At 45.2% G+C, this 24201-nt stretch overlaps 1 protein-coding gene across 3 annotated transcripts in view; it reads right to left on the bottom strand.

The window, feature by feature from the left end:
* Positions 1–18993: 18993 nt before the first annotated feature.
* Positions 18994–24201, bottom strand: part of LOC135897354 (nose resistant to fluoxetine protein 6-like) — a 71722-nt gene continuing 66514 nt past the window's right edge. For all 3 annotated transcript variants that reach the window (XM_070531991.1, XM_065425968.1, XM_065425966.1), the window contains exons 14-15: positions 22803–22945; positions 18994–19397 (exon numbers count right to left, since the gene is read on the bottom strand). In XM_070531991.1, coding sequence (XP_070388092.1) covers positions 19092–19397; positions 22803–22945 — 449 coding nt within the window. In that variant the 3' untranslated portion in view covers positions 18994–19091. The remainder of the gene's footprint in view (positions 19398–22802; positions 22946–24201) is intronic.

Genomic DNA, 24201 nt, shown 5'->3' with positions numbered 1-24201 from the left:
CCGAAGTACGAAAACGCTCGTGCATGTAGATTTAAATGCACGTTAGGGAACCCCAGTGGGTCAAAATTAATTCGGAGTCTGCCGCCACGGCGTGCCTCATATTCCGATTGTGATTTTGACACGTATAGCCAAACTTTAACATCTTTGCCCCAGTGGGATGTGCTGTTTGAGGCAATGACAATCTAACCTGCGCGAAGGTTATGAACAGTGGCGCACAAGAACGCCTCAAGCAAACACGCTGTGTGTTTTGTGTACTTCGCAGACAAACAGCGGTGGGGTGCGCAAGCGAACCTTTAACCTCAGCTCTCCACTATCGCATTAGACTAGATGCTGAAGAAATGAAACATTCGCCGTCAGTCAAAGCAAGCAACACAGAAGGATTCGTTTACATCGATTCCCACAGTGCATGGGATCCGTATAAGTTTTGTATAAGTAAATGTTTGCTATGCGACGTGGCCAAATGCCTCTATGGTACAAAAGAGCCAAAGGGAAACATGGATTGAAAACGCGTAGGTACGCCGCAAAGCGATGTCATCGTCCTTGGAAAATTCCGTTTGTGAAGTTGCTGTTGCCTTTCATGCCGACATTTAGAAAACAGTCATAGAAGTTCGGCTACGACACTTTTAGGCCACGTTTCGACACAATTTCTTGGCTTCACCAATGGAATGATTCGGCCATCTATTTTCACCTAGCCCTAGCATATCTATTTTAGTCCTGCATAGTGTATAGGTGTGATTAGCCTGGCAGACATGACCAGAAATTTCTCCACCTGAGCGTCTGCTTCCGTATCATGGCTAGGAGTCACCACTGGTCGATCAGCTCAGTCTCGCAGAAGTGTCAGTAGAATGCGCGAGACCTTGCGCTCTAATCACCGTCCTTTTCGGGAAAACTGTTCACCACCTCATAAGCAAACCCTCATCGTATGCTGTGCACAAGCCTCTCCCTTTCTGAACAGAATCGCTTGCACGACTAGATGAAGTGTTCTACATTGTCCACGTCGTTGCACTCAGTGCAAGATGGAGAAGCAGCATTTGCAGCCTGGCGGGAAGTACCGGCTGAATGTCTGCCAATGCACTCCAGAGAAGCGTAGACAAACCCCCTGCTTAAGAGTAGAAGGCTGTAAGCGTCACCAATCGCAAGTCACCTGCTGCAAATTTTGGGGATTCCACATTTGCCAGAAAAAAAAATCACGCGAGCTCTACAATCAGGCGTTGCCTTTAACAGAGCGTCGCTCTGTAGGCAGCGTGTTTAAAGTTTGAGCCAATCTCGGTAGGCTAGGAAATGATGATTGATGTTGGTGGTTTATTGACAGTCCCTTTAAGGCGGGGTGGTGACAAATAATCACGCAGCCTGCTTGAGTCAATCAGGTATGCTCTAGATGCTTTTCGTTCTAGTTTTTTTCTGGGCATCTCTTTTCTCTTCCTCAAAACTTCTGTGTCTACCGTATACCGCTACATATACCTGTAACGGATCCAGTCGTAGCAATTTCTTCCCTGCTCTTTATCAACCAGTACTCTAAACGGGTTGTACTCATTTCGACTGCATGCCGGTAGATGCTTTCGTCCATTTTAAATCCAAGCACTCCTGGAAGGTGTGCGTTACGTACGGGCCTCACTGGGTGAATTTCTTCGCATTGCATTAGGATGTATTGAGTGAACTCCAAATCTTTTCTGCAGCAGTCATAGTCCTCATCTTGTTCGACTTGTCTGACTTCTTCCGTTATTTTTCACGTGTCTCCAAAATTCTTTTGGTTTATCTTTTAATCATGAGTGAATAGCGTTCGAATAACTGTCTTTAGCAATGTGTGTTGCTTCCTTAACTTCTCGAGTTATTTCTTCCAGTTTTTTCTCTATTTCTCTTGATGGCGTTCTGCAAAAGGCGCGATAAATTATCTGCCTTTTTTGTGCGAGCTAGCGATACCTTTTTTTAAACCAAGGTTTGTTTTTAATTCTTCGCGTCGTCAGTACCCAGGCTGGGACAACCCGCACACGCAGTTCCAATATTTTTTGCTTCAATAACCGCCACAACTTTTCCACACTCTTACACTCAGCTTCTGTTTCAAACACTATAAAATAGGTGTCTAACGCTTGATTAATACAATCTAGATCTGCTTTTTTTGTAATTGTACACTCTTCTGTTAACATGGCTTGTGGTTTTAACATAGTCTGGTGACATCGTCGACACGACAGCCTGGTGGTCACTTATAGCAGGAATCACGAGTGTTGAATGCACAAGATCAGGTCGATTTGTTAGCAACAAGTGCAGAATATTGTTTCCCCGCGTTGGCAAGAGGTCTAGCTGGTTGAGTGCATACAAATTCGCCATACTCATCATTTCTGTATTGCTTATTCCAGTAGCTGTGATAGTATTGGATGAATCCCATTTAATATCCGGCAAACTGAAGTCTCCCCCAATTACCATGGTATCTGTATGCACTCAATCAATTATGCCTTGAATACAGGTGAGAACATCTGGTGATACATTTGAAGGAGGATAAAAACTACATACTGTAACGATCATATGGTTTGGAAGTTCTAGTTTGCGCAATACGACTTCACTTATGCCAACATCCACCTGAATCTCAGAAGACCTAATGCCGTTATCTATGAGAATGAATACACCTCCTCCATGACAATTTCTGTCCTTTCTGTAGCAGTTGTATCCTGTGGGAAATACCTCGTGATACCAATGTTTGGGTCTAACCAGGATTCTGTGCCCAGAATGACTGAAGGCTTTATTGCATCTATGAGTGCATCAAATTCATTTTTTTTATTTTTTATACTCCTAGAATTCAGTAAAAGAACAGTAAGGTTAACAGAGCCAGACTGGCATCGTCACCTCTGTGAGGTTACCTGCATTGTTACATTATCGCAAACAAACTTCTGCCTGTTGAGAAGTAGGTTATCAGACCTAAGGGTAACCTTGACGCCGTCCTGTTTATGCACCTTCGCATAGTCCCACAAGATCTTTCTTTTCTTTCGTATCGCTTCCGAGAAGTTTCAGAAATACCAAATGCAGTGCCCATTAACTTTTTTGCATTACTTAGCACGCGCTGCTTTTTTAAACAAGGCAAATTTTGCAATAATGGGTGTACTCTTCCCAGCGTGAAAGTGCCCTAACCGGTGAGCCCTTTCTATTTCAACAGCGAAAATTCCCCACTTCGAAGAACGTATATCCAAGACCTGTTTCTGAGAGTCGACATTTCTCTTGTTAGCCTGTTGGTCGGGTGTGCCATGAAAATTTGGATTGCACCTTCTAGTGCGGTTCTCAAGGTCATGAACGTTTGACGTTAATGACCTCAAAACTCGACCCTGAGTCTCGTACTGTTGGGCACGCTCTGTCACGGACGATCTTATTTCATCAAGGTTGGTCAATCTTGCTTCAAGAGATTTGGTACGACCACCTAGTACGTCTAAAGCGAGCCTGTTTGCAGCCTGTACAGATTCAATACTGTTTAGTTTCTCCTGAATCGTGTTCTGGCCTGCGAAGAGCTGCTGCAAGGTCGCCTCAGTTGAAGGTCCGGGATTCAGTTCAACATCGCCACATAATATCAAAAGCAGCAGATAAAATGAGAAGCGGAGAAACAGGCGAAACTGTTTTCTTGGACGGTGTTGCTTACGTGAGTGCGACAGAATACAGCGAAACAATTTTTGGGGTGAAACCGGCAAGTTAAACAACGGAAAAAAAATAAAAAGGTTCAATATTGCTAATCTGCATAAGCAGTAAAAACATCGTGAAGTGCGCTGTTGCAGCCATGTTGGTTTCACGCCGCGTCGATGCACTGAAGAGAGCTGCTTTATGAAGCAGACTGATACCGTCAAGCCGGTAATCACTCAAATGGTTGTTCGCAAGAATCGCATATGCGCCGAAATCCGGATCGTCAGTCGGTGTCATCCCGCTGTCGTCATCAAGTACTATGTCGGATTCAAGGGTTGTCGGGGCTCGTAGTCCTTGCGAAGTGGCTCCTTCCAATGCTGGAAGAAGCGCTGGTGTTTTCCTGGCACATTGGAAGAAGCACCGAAGAAGCATTCCTGGAAGAAGCACCGGTGACTTGCATAAGCAGTAAAAATTGTGGAGTGAACTGTTGCAGCCATGCTGGTTTCACGCCCCGAGTTACGGTAGCTCGTGGGTTTGGACTAACGACGCTCTTCATGCAGCACTTTCGTCTTATGCGTGTTTGCGTACCGGAGCGAAGGGCAGGAGGGTAACATACCTTCCTGAAATGAAACATTCGGAATAACCCTTTATTTGACGGTTGGACATATGTCAAGGGCCCATCATACGATCCACCTTCAAGTCGGTATCAGCTTGCAAAGGGGGAACTCAGATGAAACGTTGTCAACCGAATAGGCTTTTAAATATCATAAGGATATATTTATTGAAATTCCTTACCATGAGATGAAATCCGACTAATAAGCATTTAAATTTTCTGTATTAGTAAGACCTCCTGTTAATACGAGGTTTCTGTCTTTTACAGCATCCTAAATTAAAAAAGAAAGTTATGAAAAATAAATTGCTGCAGTAAATGTGTAAACGCACGCGCAACAAAAGTCCTAGTCCATTTCCCACTATTCACTCAGTGAAGATGTAGCACATCTGTCCTGCCAAGTTGCAGGGATGTGAAGAACAAGGCAGTTCAAAAAGAGTGGGTCACGAATATAACTCATAATAAGGTGAGCTTGCGCTGAAAAAGAAAACACTCATAGCTCAACGATGGATGCGCGCAAAGTAATGCTTCCGCCAAATCTGGTCTACGGATCAAGGCGTCGGTTCGTCAGATTGGAATGCTCGTGCATCACAGCGCAATCTCGGGTCTTCAAATGTGATGCAGAATGTACGCCAGTATTCTCTTCACGCGCGTAATCTGATAAGACAACGCTCTTTCGCTATTGAATCCGGGACAACATACTGGATATTAGAAACACATGCAGGAGTGTCTTTAGCTAACTCATAACTTTGGAACAGTGTTTAGACTCTAAAGAAAGCTCACCCACCCCCTAAAAAGAAATAGTGTATAGTTGCTTTGAATATTAGCTGAAACAAAGTGCTCGTGGTAAAAAGGGCCCCAAAGACTGCACAGCGGCACCGACATACCAAAAATTCAAGAACTAAACACTTTTCAATTACTAGTGTTTATCAAACCAGCATATCGTGGTTCCATGTAGCCCTGTAGTCCAGGGGCCAGTTCCAACACCGGTACTGTGTCGGAGCTCATATTTCATGTCACCACTAATTGTCAGAAAATCACAGTATTCTTTCTTTAGACCTTAACATTAGACAGCCAAAATATCTGCCGCAATACAATCACTTTGTGTTCTAACGTACATATCCGCGCTGATCTATATGTTACAAAGTAAAAATGTATTCAATGCTTTCCCCCAGGCAGCTGTTTTTACCCCTGATGATGCCAGGAAACCGAGCCTGATACCACCAACGCTCAGAAATATCATTGGGGGCGCGCAGAATGTTCTCGCACACCTTGTGTGATGTACCGTAATGCTGAGGTGCTTCATGTAAAATGTAAGAGAATCTGTTATAAAGGCAGATGTGCACGGTTGAGCACATGTGCTTAAGCTCATGAAGTTGATTTGTGCCACGAAGACATGTTCAAGATCTCACACTTGCTTTATAAGAAACCTACAGCCCCATCAATATGCCGGCTGATTTTAACTGCACCAAACAAAACTAATAAACCAATGGAAGCATTGGGGACGTCATTTTATCATTCGAGTGTTCAGGTTGGTAACCTCTGGATGCGGAGTAAGTTGAAAAGTTGTATGCGTATTTAACAAAGCTACGTTAATACCCGTTAAACAAATGTAATACCCGTTTTTAACCTTTATAATTACAAGTTAAGTCAAGCTTTCAAACGGGAGGTAAAAGAGAACTTAAAGTTTCTTCACGAGTTATCTAATCTCACCAGGAAAACACATTCTTACATTACAAGGTGTACGGAACAGTGGAAGGTGGTCACTCCGCGTGCCAATTATTCTACACAAAAGATATCATACACACTACCAACACTTTTAAATTTGTTTCTGAAATCAGGTCTTGACATTTATAGAACTGGTGTACGAGCTTTACGTGAACATTTTGTCACTCAATCTTTCTTAAATAATTGAAGAGCGTTTTTCAGATAAGTTGTGTTTTTTGCGTTTATATTTGTGCATATTTCACATATAGTCAATTGTTATGTATATATATGCCTCCTGTGCAATCGCTGTTTGCCTTGTAAAGGAGGCTGCGGGCTCTAGTCAAGTCGCTTGCCCAAAGCGACTTTTACCCGCAGTCTCCTCCATCACTGATGGAAATAAAGAAGTTATTATTATTATTATTATTATTAATTATATTTTCAGTAATTGAGTAATTGAGTAATTCAGTAATCTTACGTGGATAAAGAAAGTGAGCAGTTTGGAGCCTGTCCAGGAGATTATGCAGCCACGCTAAGAAATTTGATTAAGCATGCTGCTGAAACAGCCACGCGAACAAAAATTTTCCACGTAAACGCTCTTGGAAAGCGTAACTGACGCAGAAAAAGAAAGTCTGTAAATTCACGTAAAGAACAGCGCTTTCAGACTCGACACAAAGAAGGAACCGCACACACACACTGCCCTAAGACCTTGAGGCCATGTTCTTTGTGTGACAATGAACCAACAAGCCCGCCAGTAAATCCTTGCAAATCTGTAAAGTTAACCTCACAGCGCCTAGCCTTTTGTGATGCTGTCATCAGTAGTATGGCCCCGTGAGCATGTTCCTTGCGGCCAGTCCGCTTTCAATTTTTATTCACGCTGTTTTTTCGTAGGCAAGATATTTAAAGTTTAATGTCAATATAGCAACGTGGCATCGTGTGGCACCGAAAGCCACGCTTGGTCGCAGAAGTGACGCATGACGCAATGATGGTGCCGATCTAGAGCGTCGCTGTCATCAAGACAATGCGCTGCCGCCGAGGAAAGGAAGATAACGAAAGTGAACACCTTGGTAGCTGCTCACAAAGCCGTGCCGATGGTGACACTGTCATCATCACGAAATCTCGGACTGTGATATTAACGGTGGAGGTGGAGTCTTTTTTTCTTTTTTTACAGCTCGGTGGGCTGTAAAATGTGGGCCGATTTTAATGAAATTTGTTGCGTTTTAGAGAGAACGGTAAATTCTAATGACAGTTGGCTGTGGAATATCAAGTTAGTGTCTGAATTTCGTTGAAATCATTTTCAGGAATTCTACAGGGCGAAAAAAATAGAAGCACGAAGTTTACAAATTAATAGCTCTGCATCAAGAACACATATCGCGGTTCTGTAAACGGCATTGATTATATCATTCAAAGCTGACAAATTCGTTACGCTGTGCACAAGGCTTCTGCAAAAGCTGTATTTCTATATTACTAACATTCTTTCAGATTCATGTGTAATATATCAATTTTGGCCGCTGTAGATGTACTGTTAGATGCAATGCACAGAATTGTGATGTCATTTTCCTTTACCGAAAGACAGAGATGTAAACATGATAGTTTTTTTCTCCAACTTTGCGATTTTTGCCAATGTTTAGTAAAGATGGTGACGTAAATAAATTATTTGCGAACAACAGTCACTACATTTTAAGATTTTCTTTTAAATGCAACAAACCTCGTAAAATTTGGTACAGTGGTTGGCGAGAAAAACGAATTCACCTTTCACGTGTATTTAGATAGGAGCACCCGAGCGAAAAGTTCCTCTTAAGGGCGACTTTACTCACTGTCGTGTCCGGGTGTCGAACAAAATCGTGAAGATAGTGCGATGCCGGCCCCACCCACGGCGGAGGTGACGCAGGCGTCAAGCACTCCCCCCCATACGTGGGCCGTCCCCGAAAATAGTGCAATGCCGGGCCGACCCGCGTCGGAGGTGCAGTTCGCCATTAAGGGGCCCACGTACACAGCTTCGCTGGTCATAGTTCTTCACAGAGTAGAAGAGAACTGCATTTTCTATTTTCTTGCATTTATTTCGCTTTTAGAAAGAGATAATTCTATAAATGCAATGTCATTCGTTCTTGTCTCCTACATTTAAGCATGGGTTTAAATAAACTCTATATTCCATCCATCCGCAAGAGTAGGTGTAAGCGGGGAAATTCTCGCTAGCTCGCTCACTCACTCACAAACACGCACACACACACACACACGGAGAGAGAGAGAGAGAGATACGACAAATGCTCGCCCGAATTCACATGTACACGCACCCACGCATGTATACACGCACGCACACGGAACTGCACGCACACACAAACACGCGTATGCTCGCACGTGCATACTCGCACTCGTGCGCACGCATATTCAAATACTGAGGCAAAAACACACGCGCACACGCAAACGCAAATAGACACGCACGCACGCTCCAAGGCATTCATACCCACATACACTGCCTTTCCTTCCCTGTTGCCTCACAAAACATGCGCGTGGAAACAGACTGAATGACACTCGCTCTGCAATTACGTTCAAGACTCCAGCTGTAACAAATGGCTTTAGGGTTTAAATTTCGCGCTTCTTCAAATCAAGGTGCCCTCTGCTGAGAGTGTGCAAAACCAGTTGCTCCTGTCGTGTGACATAACCGCCCATCCCTGACCAAATCATTGCTTTAACACGCCACCAATGTTCCGACTAAGTCTCATAAATGCATGTGTTGTTACAAAAGATTACCCCCTTGGCGCAGTTGAAACTTCTTGATACTCAGCTATTATAAAGAAATAAAATTGTTTAAAATTTTGCCCATTCAGTTACGCATCCGCATTGCCGTGAAGTTCCACAGCATACTGGCGGTACTATGTCCAGAATTCATGAGTATGTCCATGCTACAAGGCACGATAGTATTTTTATAACGTAACACAAAGATATGTACAGTTCGCTTGTTGTTATGTTGTCCAAGGAATAAAATTTGATAATAAAAGCGATGACTTCACAAATAAGCAACCCATTGCTAGATTTTAGGAAGTAAAAATAGGAAATATAATATTAGAAGAGCCCTCCTGAAGAAACCATAACTGCAATCAAATCTTGAGTTTTGTGTTTCGGCCATCTAGTAGAAGACTTTCGAATTCAGTCCTACGTGGCGTTAAAAAAAAGCATAACGCAGCACGGCATGAAACCGCTGCCAGCATGACGCGGAAAGATGCGAGCGATTAAACGACTCAGCCACGGATTCCAACGTTTCTGGTTGATATGGTTCGGTATTTTATAGCTACTACGTGAACTTGCACGACTGTGTTTCAAAAATTGTTTTTGGAAACAGTGTCACGCCATGTGTAGAGAGTCGAGATAGTCATAAATCAAAAGCTCAGTCTCCGGGCTACGTACGCTGCATCCGTTTCAACGATAGATGCCGTAGTTTTATCACAGGTACCGCTTTTGTCTCAAAAATGGTGTGCAAATTTTCGTCGTTTTCATATCATTCCATTGCTGAACCTTTGACCGCTCTGAGAACTAAGTTCTTGCTTGCCACAGCGTTATCACTGCATTTGTACGTGTTGGTACGTGTCCAGAAAAGCTGGATATGGTACTAAAACAACAAAGGTTACTTCTTTCTATTTCACAATTTCATGTTTCGTACTTGGTGATGCCTACCAATCCGTTATTCTGGCGCAAGAGTTTTCAAGACAGTGCAAACCAGCTCTTATGTCACGCGGAATAGCGTCGCTGACTTGAACACGGCGGTGTCATGCGACTTCTTTTTGGTTTCCTTGCGTGTTTGTGCAAAGTGTGGCGAGCACTTCAAATTTTGCGTGACCTAGCGCACACCATTCATTGGCGAAAGGCGTGGATCCATGCTTTTTGTTATCGGGCAAGTTTACGCTGTGGCATCCAACGCGCTGTGTCTCGTCGTGACGATAAAGGCGGAACCCTCCCCGAAGAAACGTCGCGCTATGGTCGTTCGCTCTCCATAACGCACGTTCCGAGTGTCCAACGGGCAAAAAAATTAGTGAGCCGAATGTTTTCTAAATGATAACGTCGGGCAATATTGTCTAGTAAGTATTGAATATGAATACATGGTGTCGCGCGGAATCGCGAACGATTCTGTGGAAAGGTTTCGGATGTGTTGCTATACATTACGACTGCGTGCTGGCTATATTATTTTTAATCCATGAAACATGTTTGCTTGGTCACTTATATCGGTTGCATTATTCTAGACGAATAAACGTGAAGCTGCTTTTGAAACCTCTGTGACACTGTAATTTATTTCCATCCTATTCGCTCACCTTCCTAAGGAACCTACTGGATCAATTGCCGTCAGTAACACCCTAATTATGTTCACATTAAGCCATACGCCAGTCCTATAGTTTAACGACACGTTGGCGCTTCAGCTGAAGTGTGTCCCAAGCTCGCCTTAGTCTCGAAAGAAAAATAACTGCTGGTGGAACGGTCTAAATGCCGCACTCTAAAGAAATTCAAACATTCGCGACAAGCAGCATAAGATCTTGACGTCACTGCCATTTCCGGTTGTTACATCGCTTTTTATTTTTGTTAACTTTTTGCTGGCCGTAAATTGTCCCTCTCGACACGTAAATCGTGAAGATAGTGCAATGCGGACCCCACCCACGGCGGAGGTGACGCAGGCGTCAAGCACTCCCCATACGTGGGCCGTCCCCGAAGATAGTGCAATACCAGGCCGACCCGCGTCGGAGGTGCAGTTCGCCATTAAGAGGCCCACATACACAGCTTCGCTGGTCATAGTTCTTCACAGAGTAGAAGAGAACTGCATTTTCTATTTTTTTTTCATTTATTTCGCGTTTAGAAAGAGATAATCCTATAAATGCAATGTCATTCGTTCTTGTCTCGTACATTTAAACATGGGTTTAAATAAACTCTATATTCCATCCATCCGCATGACCAGGACTCATGACATGACCTGACCAGGACAAAACATGACCTAGGACTCATCCCATTGCAGACTAGAAGAAAGATATCTCGGCTAACTTTCTTCCATCAGCTTTTTCATAACAGAAATATATTCTCTCAGGCACACATCTTACCAGCCAAAACAAAATTCTCACGAACTGATGACGAATTTAAGGTCGAACCGCCATTTGCACATACCAAACTATTGCAGTTTTCGTGTCTGCACTTAGCCATTCGGAATGGAATCATCTCCCAAGTAATATAGTTGAAATAACTGACCATATTATATTCAAACAAGCACCTAATGAAATATTCGTGAATTAATAACATTAACATTTCTTCGTGCCTTTCTTCAGATGTCATATTGTTTGTACAATTTAATAATTATTGGTGTATGTCGAATTAGAAGTGATGTAAAGATTGTATGGCGTGCACTACTTCATATAAGGATATTCGACTTACAATGTATATTGTATATCATTGTATATTGTATATCAATTGTTCTCCCCCCCCCCCCCTATGCAATGCCCAAGCTGGGCCTTTAGGGTAAATAAATGGAAAATGGAAAAAATGGCTACGGTTGCAACGAGCTGCAATTTTCTTGTCATGTGCGCCTCTATGGAAGCTTCGCTATAAGTTTACATATACCTTGCTAACGATGTGCCGGGTCCATCTGGCGGTCCAGAAGCCGAGCGCCGAACGAAAAGGACGGAGCAGCAACACAAGCGCTTGCAGGATAAGCGCGAGCCGACCGACCCCGAAGCCATCGGCAAGCGCCGGGCACGAGCTGAACAACGTCGGCAAAAGGCACGGGTTAGGCACGCCCAGGAGACTCCTAAAGAACGTGCTAGGTGGCTCGCAGCAATGCGCATGTGTCAGGTAAGACGGCATAGCTTGGAAACTCCGGAACACCGCCCATACGCTTGGGTGTAACCCGGGTTCAGGAAGGGAAACGTCACTATAATTTTTTGCATAAGTAATCACAAATTATTGTTGCGAAGAACGATTTCATTTTACAACATTGCTACGTGCATATCAAAATAGGATGACTTTGCTATTCATAAATTGTAAGAAGCTTTGTTTTCGACTAATGCGCCACAACAATTTGCACTTTGTATTGTAGAGACATAGTATCCAGCCCTAATATCGTTTTGTGTGTTGTATCTATTGCTGTGCAAATTTTTCTAATCAAAATGCAAAGTAAGCAAATTTCTTTGCCTAATAATATCCTGCCGAAAGGCAGTAGCCGCGCGCTATGGTGCGTGTGCTGGCTCTCGCATGTTGAACCGAATAGGGTAAATCATTAAGAATCACGCTTGCGCTGCTGGCTGGCACTTATTAGGTGAAACCCAACGCACAAAAAGAAATTGTCATTGCAGGAAGAAAGAGGCTGGAAATGGCAGTTTTTAAGATCAAGACAAACTGCAACAGAGAACACAACTCGTGCTAGTTCCCTCTTGCGTCTGCCGAGAAAATCGCGCATTCGTCGAGCGCATCGCAGACGACAAGCGGGATGGCGTGTCGTGTGAATCGCATCTCGTCTGCTGCGCGTGCGTCCCTGCACAGAGTAGCAACGTGGCGGCGCCTTTGTGGTTACCAATTTTAATGCATGGACACTGTCGGGAGCTTTTCCTCCAGAGTTCTTTATATTAACTCTATGTTATCAAACTCAAGCACTCGAGATGAGGAACTTGACAGGCAAGTTTGAAGGCACCTGGCCGTTGCCCGGCAAAGAGCGACAGCGGCACAGAGACTTGCATCCCACCATACATTTACGGCTACTTACACTAGTATTTCATATTATATTCTTAGTTTCTGACAATTGCTACGTGTTATTGTCATGGCGAGGAATCACTTAATATTATTGTAGTGTTTATACGACAGCTACTAGTCATCCTAACGAACCGTTTCTTTCTAGTATTGTTTACAAGATACCCATATACGCAAAATCCGCCCTTAGTCTGCTATAAAGGACTTGCTTTCGAAAACATTTTTGCGCGTTTTTCAGTGATCAGTTCGTGTATCCTTCAAGGAACCAGAAAGGAATAAATGTTAGTAAACATAATCGACGAATTCAAGTGGATAAGACGAGGTAAGAGTTGTAATTGCATGAATGTGTCGTTAGTGAGCGTAAAATGACAAGTGAATTCTTTATGAAACCTAAGTAGACAATGGCGTCTGATAACGACAGTAGAATGGAAGCGTACTGGGCTTCTCCGTGGGCACACGAGAAGCTTGATAACAGCATTTCCTAGTGGCAAAGTACAGAGGCCCGGCAGGCATTGCGAAATGAGGAGCAACCCTTTGTACAATGTTGATATAACATTTGCACATTAAGGCCTAAAGCGGCTTTTGAAGTTTATATTCCGCAGACTATTCTAAACACTGCCACATAGAAGATGGGAATATGATGGTAGACGTGGCACACTTCGGGAGGCAATCATTTTTTTACTGCACCCTGCGAGGGAGAAGAAGAAGAAGAGCACGGAGCAGACACGTCTCTCACATCGGCTCCGTCTTTTTCGATGTTCCGCTGGCCAATTTTTCGAGGTACGACGATTTCAAGCACATCATCAGATTCGTGAAGTTGCCCAGACTCGACTGATACGAAGTTTCGAGGTGGGAACCAATTTTTGACAATTTTATTGGACTTTCTCTGTTCATCCCACTACGTGCGGAGCTAACCCTAGCGAGGAGCAGGGCCCATTAGGCCTTGCCGGCCTACGTGCCAGGGGACATGGCAGACTCCCGTATGGAAGACGAAGAGGACAACAACGAGGAAGATTTCGGTTGGCAAGTGGCTACCGGACGACGATACCGTGCCGGAAAGAAGAGCAGCAACGCGGCGAACGCGACGCCAAGTACCTCACAAGCGTCCGGCGGCAGCAAGGGACCCGCCACCAACACCGGTTCGATCAAGTACCGTATAGTAAAGGCCTCAAGGATGCCCCAACTGCCCGAGGAGCATCGGAAAATTATAATCAGGCCACGAGGAGGACTAAATTTGAGCAAAGTAAGTACCACCGCTATTGGAACTGCAGTGATCGAGGCTTCAGGCCTAACGGCAGAGCAAGCAAGTGAAGACATGGTGTGCCCCAACTTCACGCAAAATATCGTGGTGGTGAGCACGCCTGAACCAGACCATGCGGCAAGGTACGTGAGAATGAAGTCCTTCAAAATCGTGGACACGGAGTACGAGGTCAATGCGTACGAGACGGCCCCGCACGCCACGTGCAAAGGGGTGATTAGACAAGTCGACATCAAGGACTCCCAGTCTACTATCACAAGAAATATCGTGCATGAGCGCAACCCGCTCGCTTTGGCCGCCAAGCGCATCAAGACGTCAGGCTCAGTCATCGTCCTCTTCGATGGACTGAAAGTGCCAAACTTTGTGCGCTACGGGCCGACCTTGTTGAGATGTTATCTCTACAGGAAACAATTTGATGTGTGCTTCACTTGTGGTAGGGTAGGACACCGCTCGGACGTGTGCCCCACGCCGGACTCTGTTCAGTGTAGAGGGTGTGGAGCCCCCAACCCACGATCGGACCACGTTTGCACGCCCAAGTGCAAGTTCTGTGGAGGAGACCATCCCACCGGAGACAAGGTGTGCAAGCAGAGGTTTCAAACACCCTATGTGGTACGAGCTCGCCGAAGGGAACGCGCCCAGTCACGATCGGCCACGAGGGAGAGAAGCCGCTCCAAGTCGGGAGGATCGCAGGTGCAAAGGGAACGCGCCCGGTCGCGATCGGCCGCGAGGGGGAGAAGCCGCTCCAAGTCTGGAGGAGCCCAGGCGCTCTTCGAAGATGGAACACCCGGTGCCAAGCCCACAGTTGGGACCGCCTGGGCGGATAAAGTCAAAGGTACGGTGAGAATCGTTGGTGGCGCCACTATGCCGGCGGTGACTGAGTGCAATGATGCCAGAATAGAACAGTTGATTAGGGAGGTAAACTCTTTGCGTAAAGCTAATGAAGAGCTGACCAAACAGGTAGCAGAACTGAAAAAGAAGGCACAGCCGAGCTCTGCCAGCGTAGCAGTAGCCAGACCAGTAGGTCAAAGCAACGAACCAAGCGAGGGAGATAACTCTCCCGCCCCGAAAAAAAGAGCAGTAAGCCCCGAAACTGACTCGGTTTTCTCAGTCCTCAGCGAGCTGAAAGAGGTAATCAAAGATATTAGAGAAACGACGGAAAGGACTAACTTCAAAGTGGATAAACTATGGAAATGGAGGTTAACGGCCGAACAGCGATTCAAGAAACTCGAAACGAAATGCGACGACGACGAATTCTTGCCCTCAGAATCAGAAAGCGTAAAATCGCTCTCCGGAACGTCAGGGGGCGCTCCAAAGAGATCGATCGCGGGTAACAGCAAAATTAACCCATTCAATAATCATGGATAGCGCCCACAGTTTTAGTGTGTGGCAGTGGAATTGTCGCGGATTCCACAACAAAAAGGCATCGCTGCGCCAATTAATTAGATCGATGGGGGTCAAACCAAAAGTAATTATGCTGCAGGAAATTTTAGCGGACGAAGTAAAGCTAACCGGGTACAAATCGGTATCTAGAGAAAAAGATTCCGGAAGGGGATTGGCCACCCTCGTTGACAAAAAGCTACCTTTTATCAAACACGATATCCATCTCGGATTGAGTAAAATCGAGTATATCCTAGTAGAAGTCGTACTCAAAAGGCACAAGGGCAGGGTGCAGAGTATCTTCTGCCTGAACATTTATAGCAGTCCCACCTACAAGAAACAAAGCTTTAGGGCACTTTTCAACAAGGCACTCGCAGTCGCAAAGAACTCCCCGCTCATCATCGGAGGGGACTTTAATGCCCCCTACCAAGCGTGGGGATACGCTTGGAATACAAAGAAAGGTGAGGGGTTATGGAACCTTGCCACGGACCTGGGACTGTGCCTGATCACCGATCCGTCTTTCCCCACCCGCTGTGGCACGTCCACGTGCAGGGACTCTACGCCCGACCTAACTTTTGTCAACAACTCGAAACAAGCTAGTTGGGAAAACTCGGGCACCGATCTAGGCAGCGACCACTATATCATACACATAGGTATAGGTATGCCGAAACAAGAGACTAGAACCTTTCGGTGCACGGACTGGGATCTTTTTAGGAAAGTTAGAGCGAAGAGACTAGAATCGGAACCGCTAGAAGCGGGCAGACAGTCCTTCCAGACCTGGATCAACCAGCTCGAAGAGGACCTCAGGGAAGCCACTAAAGAAATTAAGACCGAAGAAAACATAGAGAGCATAGACAGTAGGCTCGCGCATCTGATCGAGGCCAAACAATCCATTCTGCAAAGATGGAAAACGCATAGACTGAACCGAAAGCTCAGGAAAAAGATAGCGTTGCTAAACAGACAGATCGAGGAGCATTCGAGAACGCTCGTGAAACAGCAGTGGGACGAAGTTTGCCACTTGGCAGACGGCAGAATCAAACATGGAGGCAGTTGGAACATCCTCAAACATCTATTGAACGAGAGCGACACAAAGTCAAACAAGAGAACAGCAATTACAAAACTGGTACATCAAGTCAGCCAGTGCACGACTCAGGAGGTAGTCATGAGACAGCTCGCGGATAAATATCTCCCGCTCGAACAACCGGGCGATGGCGACGAACGCGTGGAGTACATGGGAGGACCATGCGAGGAAATGGACCGCGATTTCACCGAGGGTGAGGTACGGGCCGCCCTCCATGGTCTCTCTAGTAGATCGGCAGCCGGACCTGATGGTCTTACCAATAAACTCTTAATGAATCTAGACGATGAGTCGATCACTTTTCTGACGGATCATTTTACCGAGTTGTGGAGAAAGGGAGACTATCCGGAGGAATGGAAGATAGCTAACACCATCCTCATACCAAAACCGGGCAAACCACTCCATCTGGATAACCTACGTCCAATATCGCTTACATCGTGCATAGGTAAAGCTATGGAACACGTTATTCTCAACAGACTCACTAGATACGTCGAGCAAAATGACATACTCCCGTATAACATGATCGGTTTCCGCCCCGGACTATCGACTCAGGACGCCATGCTCCTGATCAAACACCAGCTCATACACGTTAGCCCGGTGCACGCGAGAGCGATTCTGGGACTAGATGTCGAAAAAGCTTTTGATCGCATAGAGCACAAGGCCATCCTCGAGGTCCTGTCCGAGCTGGGGTTGGGCGAGAGGCTATACAGTGTAGTCAAGGCGTTTCTGGGCGGTAGGCAAGCGAGCCTCACGCTAGGTGAACTAAAATCGAAGGTGATGAACCTGGGAAACAGGGGCACCCCGCAAGGGGCCGTACTTTCGCCCATGCTATTTAATCTAGCAATGACCAGAGTCGCGAGGAAACTGGAGAGTATAGAAGGTATACACTTTGCAATATACGCCGATGATATAACCATATGGAGCGCCAACGGTAACGTAGGCCAAACGGAGACCAGACTGCAAGAGAGCATATACGCCGTGGAAAGCACGCTAGGCGAGATGGGACTCAACTGTTCGGCGGCAAAGTCGGAGCTTTTGGTCCTAAAACATCGACGCAGGGGTCGAAGACCCAGGGGCTACGTCCCCGGGGAGGAACCCAAGATTATGTTACGCTGTCACGACGGATCCGCGATCAGGCAGGTGGAAAATATTAAAGTTTTAGGCTTCCACATAGCAGCGGGAGGTACCAACCTGAATACCATTCAGCACATTTCAAACAAGACGGACCAAGTCATCAGATTACTAAGGAGAATCAGCAACAGACACAGAGGCCTGGGTGAGGACAGCGCTCTAAGGCTAGTGCACGCCTTCGCTCTATGTCACTTCACCTACGTGGCAGGTCTATTTAAATGGTCGCAGGCCGAGCTGAACACGCTAAACACTCTGATCAGAAAGTTAGTGAAGGCTACCCTAGGTGTACCCATCAGCACCTCGAACGTGAAGCTCATGAACCTAGGCGTGCACAATACGATAGAGGAGATGGCGGAAGCGCAACAGATGGCGCAGCAGGAAAGACTGACGAAAACGCGAGCGGGCAGGCTTATACTCAAAGCGATAGGGACAGACCCAAATAGATCAATGAACCCGAAGGAATCCGAGGTAGAATTGAGCGCGAAACTTAGAGACGCGATCAGAACCACCCCCCTCCCGAGAAATATGCACCCGGAACACAATGTTAGCAGGAGAAAAGCGAGAGCGAAAGCTTTGTTGAAAGAAATTGAACAGCTAGGACAACAGACGGCCCTTGTAGACGCTGCCTGGGTCAAAGGCAAAGAGGCCTACACCGCCGTGGTGGTCGACAGCCGGGGCGAGGTACGGGACGCCATCACCATCTTCACTAAGGATTCCACGGTGGCGGAGCAAGCCGCGATTGCTCTCGCCATCAGGAACCGTAAATGGTCTTTCATCTATAGCGATTCCAAAGCAGCAATTAAGAGCTTTGACAAAGGCTATGTAGCTGGGACTGCGGCTAAAATTATCGACAAGGTCGAAACTATCAAAACTGAAATCCGATGGTTTCCTGCGCATATGGGACAAGTGGACGAGACTCGGCCCAACCTCAACGAGGTGACGAACGACCTGGCACGAGGACTTGCTTGCCGTGCCGGTCAGAACCGAACTGACGCCCACTACCATTCCGGGGAGCATAAAGATCATTTACTAACTTACAGCGACATCACTAAATATTACTACTTGGGGCGTAGGCAATTTCCACTGCCACACGTAAAGTTGAACAGGGCTCAGGCAGTGACGCTACGTTTACTGCAAACCGGGACGTACCCCACTCCGTACTTCATAAATAAAATTCACCCCGAAAGAGAAATTAGGAAAGATTGTAACGTGTGCGATGGCATCATTGACATCAGACACATGCTGGCGGGCTGTCCCGCGACTCTCGCCGACCCCGAAGAAAAATGGCTTTACTGGCGCAAGTTGATAACAAGCTCTTCATATCAAGATCAGCTACGGGCTGTCCAGAGGGTCCACGATGACGCCATAAGGCTCGGCCTGGCGGTGCCGACGTGGACGCGGCCCGCCTCGGTCTGAAAAGACCGGGCTTCAGGACACTAATAAAGTTTTGTGAATGAATGAATGCACCCTGCGAATTTCTCGGCACTTTTCATCGCTCCTTACGAAAAGAAAAATCAGAGCTCATTGAAGAAGAGTGAAAGACAGCTTTTTTATTTACAGTAGAGCAGTACTTGTGTGAGTGAAATGCTGATGATGTTGATGGTGAGAATATGGTAAACTATCTACAGCTGATAACTGACGGAGTGACCGTTTCCGCGTACGAAACCTGTGCGATCGGTGATGTCATTGCTTCTCTGCGCTTCCAACGCTCTGTAGGCATCACTGACACACGGGATGTCAGCAGGCTTTCCCGAGGAGATACCGTTCGTCGCCACCTCAGTCGGGGAGGCGGCAGCTGGCTTGGGCTCGCTACGGCGACGCCCGTCGAACACGAGCTTGTCCAGCTTAGCAGTCGGAGCTTCGCATAATATGAACAAGAGGTAGCTGAGGAGGTAGCTCCACACCAGGGTGGTGAAGACGAGCGAAATCTGAAAGGAAGGATGCGCAGAAAGGAATGGGAAATGAGTGTGAGCGGAACTGCATAATGAAAGGGCTTTCATTGTCGAAATTGCGCGCGGCAAACGAACAACGAACAAGCAAACAAACAAAGAACAGCGGTATAATTGGAATGGGTGCTCATTTCACTTGATGATGTCCCCTATGTGTGAGTGACAGTTCCGTGCCTAATCAATAAGGATAACATGCTATGCTGATTTAAGATCACAGAAGATTTCAGCCTATTTTCCAGAGCATTTTTTTTTTCTTCTGCCAAATTCTCTGAAATGAGATCACTTTCTGGTAAAACCGAATTTTACAGAAATAGTCACCGTATCTTTTGTTGGTGTTATTAGGTTTTACTGAAAGTCATCGAAGAGCAATCATCAATTTTGCGGGGTAATGCCAGGGAGGAGCTTTCACACATGCATTATCGAGGTGAGATGCCTTTCAGTATTCAAGCAACAACAGCCACAGCTGAGTAGACCATAAATATGATCGCTTGGCGCAAACAAGGCAGGACGGAAGGGAACGAGCGGAGTGCCCTTCCGTGCTTCCTCGTTTGCACCAAAGCGATCATGTTTATGGCCTACTCAGCAATATAAACCGACTAGCCCAGCAACATGTACTTCTCAAGAACCAGAGTACTGATAGATTTTTTTTAATTTGAGCTTCAGTGATAAAGGTAGTGCCACCAACTTAAACTCTGCGTATCGTTTTGGAAGAGAATTTGCGGTGAAATTACTAAGTAAACGTCATTGCTCAATAGTTTGCTCAGGCTGTTGGAGTACTGCCTAGATAGCGGTCCTTGTATCCACAGGAAGTGAAGTGCCCTACTTCATAGAAAGAAAACTTAGTGATATAAGTTACTCTGTTTATTTCTACACCTATATTTTTATTTATTTCCCGTCTCGTTTGGAGTAACAGAACAAGCTTTAACAATGCCTATTCCATAACGTTCTTTCACTCAACACTCAAGAAAGTGAATCACAGCACCGTCCCTCGACAGAAGTGGTCATTGCACTACATTGCTGCTCACCCGAGAGCAATTCTTGAAAAGCGTAGCTTCTTTTTCAGTCGAAAAGTGGCGTTGTGCTCAACTGGGCTGAGTGAAGGAACAGCTGAGCTTCGCGTCGAGGATAATGTGAGCATACGGGAGTGGGGACGCAGCAACGCACGTTTCTTGTTGCAAAAGAACACTGTTCGCTCTGAGCTCTCCATTTGGCGCGCGCATGGTATCGTTTCTGTAGACAGGACAATCGTCCTGTTCAGTTTTTCGACGACAGATGTCTCAGATTAGAAACCTGTAGAATTCTATACAAAATAACTTTTACTGATGATACTTCTTTTACTGAATATGAATGGAATAGTCCTTGTATTCGATTCAAGAATTCGCTATTTGAAATTGTCGAATATTCATTTCTGTTCGATTATAAGGAATAAGAACATTTTTTGTGGTCTCGAGGGAGAGAGCTCGATGCAAGCAAGGATCGTTCCTACAGATTCTGCTGCAGTAATGCCGCGGTCATTTGAAATGAAATGCCGCGGACAGGTCACTGCCGCGAAATGCCGCAGTGACCAGTCCGTGAGCGAACGAACTCGGCAAACAACTCCTTAGTTATTACTAGTCATAATGGCTTGCATGAGGCAGCCTATTTGTCCTCTCGAGTTAAGCAAAGAAATTACTTAACCCTCCTCACCATACTGCCATACCTCTAAAACAATGCGCTGTGCTGTAGTATCACACTTACGTATCTTTACCGAAGACGGCACTGTACGTGCGTCTGGTGATGTCCTTCTACCTGGTAATCATTAGTGACATTGTCGTAAGACACTTGGCAAATTAGGGGACCTGTTTATTTTCACCTAAAAGCCCGTGCAGTTGACCAGAATCGCAGTTGCGAACGTCGTTACATGCATGTGTTAAAAAATTGCAACGTGCCTCTTTCTTCATACCTTGCTGGTGAAGCAGCGCACAGACACGGACACAGTGAAGACAAACAGGAAAAGACGACACTCGCTGCAATTTGTCTTCACTGTGTCCGTGTCTGTGCGCTGCTTCACCAGCAAGGTATGATGATCACTCACCAACTAGCCCAACTTTCCACTTTACTGTGCCTCTTTCTGTAGGACGCGCACTACGCAAATATTGCATATTTCACTTTAATTAGAAATGAGAATATTGGATTCTATATTTGCAGCCCATTTCCCCCAAATATGCGCCTTCGATTCAATTCACTGTAACATACCGATACAATTATCAATATTGTATTAATTAGCTTTTTTTATAATGGCTTTGCGGTAGTTGTACAGTGACCTCAGTTTTTTCCTAACGTTGCAAAAAATTTGCACTTTCACAGGAAGATCACAGTTTATCGTTCGGATCCTCCTATATAACGCTTGGCATATTTAGTTACCGGGTTTGTCCACAAAAACTACTGCCAATTAGTCTTCGTCTGCATCACTCTAGATGTCCAAATCGCCAACTCCCCATGATTAACAGAAACCAATCTTGAAGGGCATGCTTTATCGCACTGCAAACGCTGGAAGCGGCCAGGTAACGTAAGAGACATTATGTTGTGCTTATTACTCGCTACGGGATGCATACGAAGGCAACTTTCTGCTTTTTTTCTTGTTGACAGACCAACCAAGTAACAGTGCCAACTGCTATACTGAACAATCCAGAACCAAATATCAACAAAGAGAAAGCAGGAGTAAGCTGAAAGAAAAGGTGTTTCTTAAGCTTTTCTTTTTTAAAACAAATGCCACTTATACAGAATTCAAAGCATTACTAGAAACTCTATGCCTTGCGGCAGAACAGCAGTGCATTTCACTGCATATTTTGAGTCTGTTTTTCTGAAAAGTAGTCCAAAATACAGTTTTTGGCATAAGGTTATGCTTTGAGTACTGGCTGATTTCAAGTCTGCAATTGCAATATGCCCCTTAGAGTCACTACTGAAAAATATTTTGGGAAATTCTACTTCGTAATTATCGTGTTGGCGATTAGGGCGCGAACCCTGATGTACACTAAGGTTATTCAAAAAATAATTATTTCTGAAATTTATTCTGAAACCGTGCCTTCAACTTTATTGTAAAAATAGGTGGTATATTTATCTAACCTGCATAGTTATCTCATCAGTGCTTTCTCGAAATGAAGAACTACGGTTTCTAACCCGCAATCTCTTTGATTGCATAGGTTTCTTCATATTATATTTTTTTCATGACATTCAGGTATATGAAATACCGTATTGTCGATTGCCGACAGCGAACACAGACCTAGTTATGTCAAACTAGCGTTTCCTTTTTGTCTGCGTGCCTGTCACCCGTAGGTCGTATCGATGTGAAAGGAAGTTCAAAGTAAGTGACACTTGTCCCTATATGTAGAAACGCCAACTCACCACGATGAAGTGAAAGAATAAGATTCTCTCTCGAGATATGTGCAACAAAAGTTGGATGAATGGCACATGAATGAGGTAGACGCCGAAGGCCAATCTGCTGAGGGGAACAAACGCATTCCATGCCAGGAACTTGCACAGGAATCCTGTAAGTGCAGAAAAGAAGAAAGTGGCAAAACTGTTAAGGTTCCGCATTGAAGAGGCTGGTGTGACAATTTAAATCCACTTGGTGCAGTTTAGATATGTAGCGATTAACCGAATGTGCGAAAGCATTTGTGTTGTGGTAAACTTGTCCTAGAATACAATTCCTCAATCTTGTTTTTGGGAACCTAAGCGACCCGTAGCCGAGATGTGCAACGTATGGGAGGGTGCATACAACAGAAGCAAGCAAACATATTAGAGTGTCCGAGTAAGAGGAACCCTTTTCGCATACACACACTCGAAATTGTAGAATGTGGAGTCGTGCCAATAGCAGTATACAAAATTATGGTCCCTTAGAGAAAGTGGTGCTCAGCATTACACCGGCGTTCCTCGACAGTCGTTTTCACTTACAAATGATTTTCTTTTACCATGATTATACTGTGAAAATATATGTTGCCCGTGCACCTTCACGTCACAGTCAATCAGTTAAAAGATTTCGCTACGACAATTCGAGCGATGACCACTACAAAAATATATCTGCACTGTCCAGTAGTAATTAGCATATATGTGCTTTCATCAAAGTAGGGCTGAGAACAGGGAGCCGGGGGGTGGGGGCAGGTTATATTGAAAAAAAAATAATATTGAACGCATTAAATGATACAGGAGGTCACGAAACAGCCTGATATTTCTTGTACTTGAAATAGCAGGTCATACAAGGTTGAATGTAGCGTCTTGAAATTTTAATTCATCATGATGTGCAACTGCTTTTTGCATTAGCCGGGAGTCCGGCAGGAGGAGTTCAGATTTTCCAGATCCATAGACTTAGATTTTGCCAATCTAAGTTGGTTGATTTATTCACAACTTAGTTTCCTCTCCTGCACGGATATTAGGAGCGTTGTTTTCAGCATGTTAAAGCCAAGCACAGGAGCTGCCCCACAGGGCCCAGCAACAGGTCTTTTCATGCAGTATCTAGCATCAAAGCTTTGAGGGAAAAGTTGCGCATTCAATTTCCAAGTACACGAGCGCAACCTGGCGCCAGGCATTTGAACGTCGCTAATGAAAAGTAAGACAGTGGCCGGCCTGCGAGTGCAGCAAAATATTCTCATGAGAACTCCCCATACAGGTTCCTCACAACGAAGAATTCGTAGCTGAAGGAAAAATTGTGGATATCCCACACTGTGCGAATTGATGTGAGCGAACCTTTGTGTGCAGTTTGCTTGGATTGATGGTAATTAGCGGTGATTCTGACGGCGAATGGTTA

Source organism: Dermacentor albipictus, chromosome 1, assembly GCF_038994185.2.
Source record: "Dermacentor albipictus isolate Rhodes 1998 colony chromosome 1, USDA_Dalb.pri_finalv2, whole genome shotgun sequence".
NCBI classification, from domain to species: Eukaryota; Metazoa; Arthropoda; class Arachnida; order Ixodida; family Ixodidae; genus Dermacentor; species Dermacentor albipictus.
Note: the sequence above shows the minus strand (reverse complement) of the source record. Positions and strands in the feature narration are given on the sequence as shown.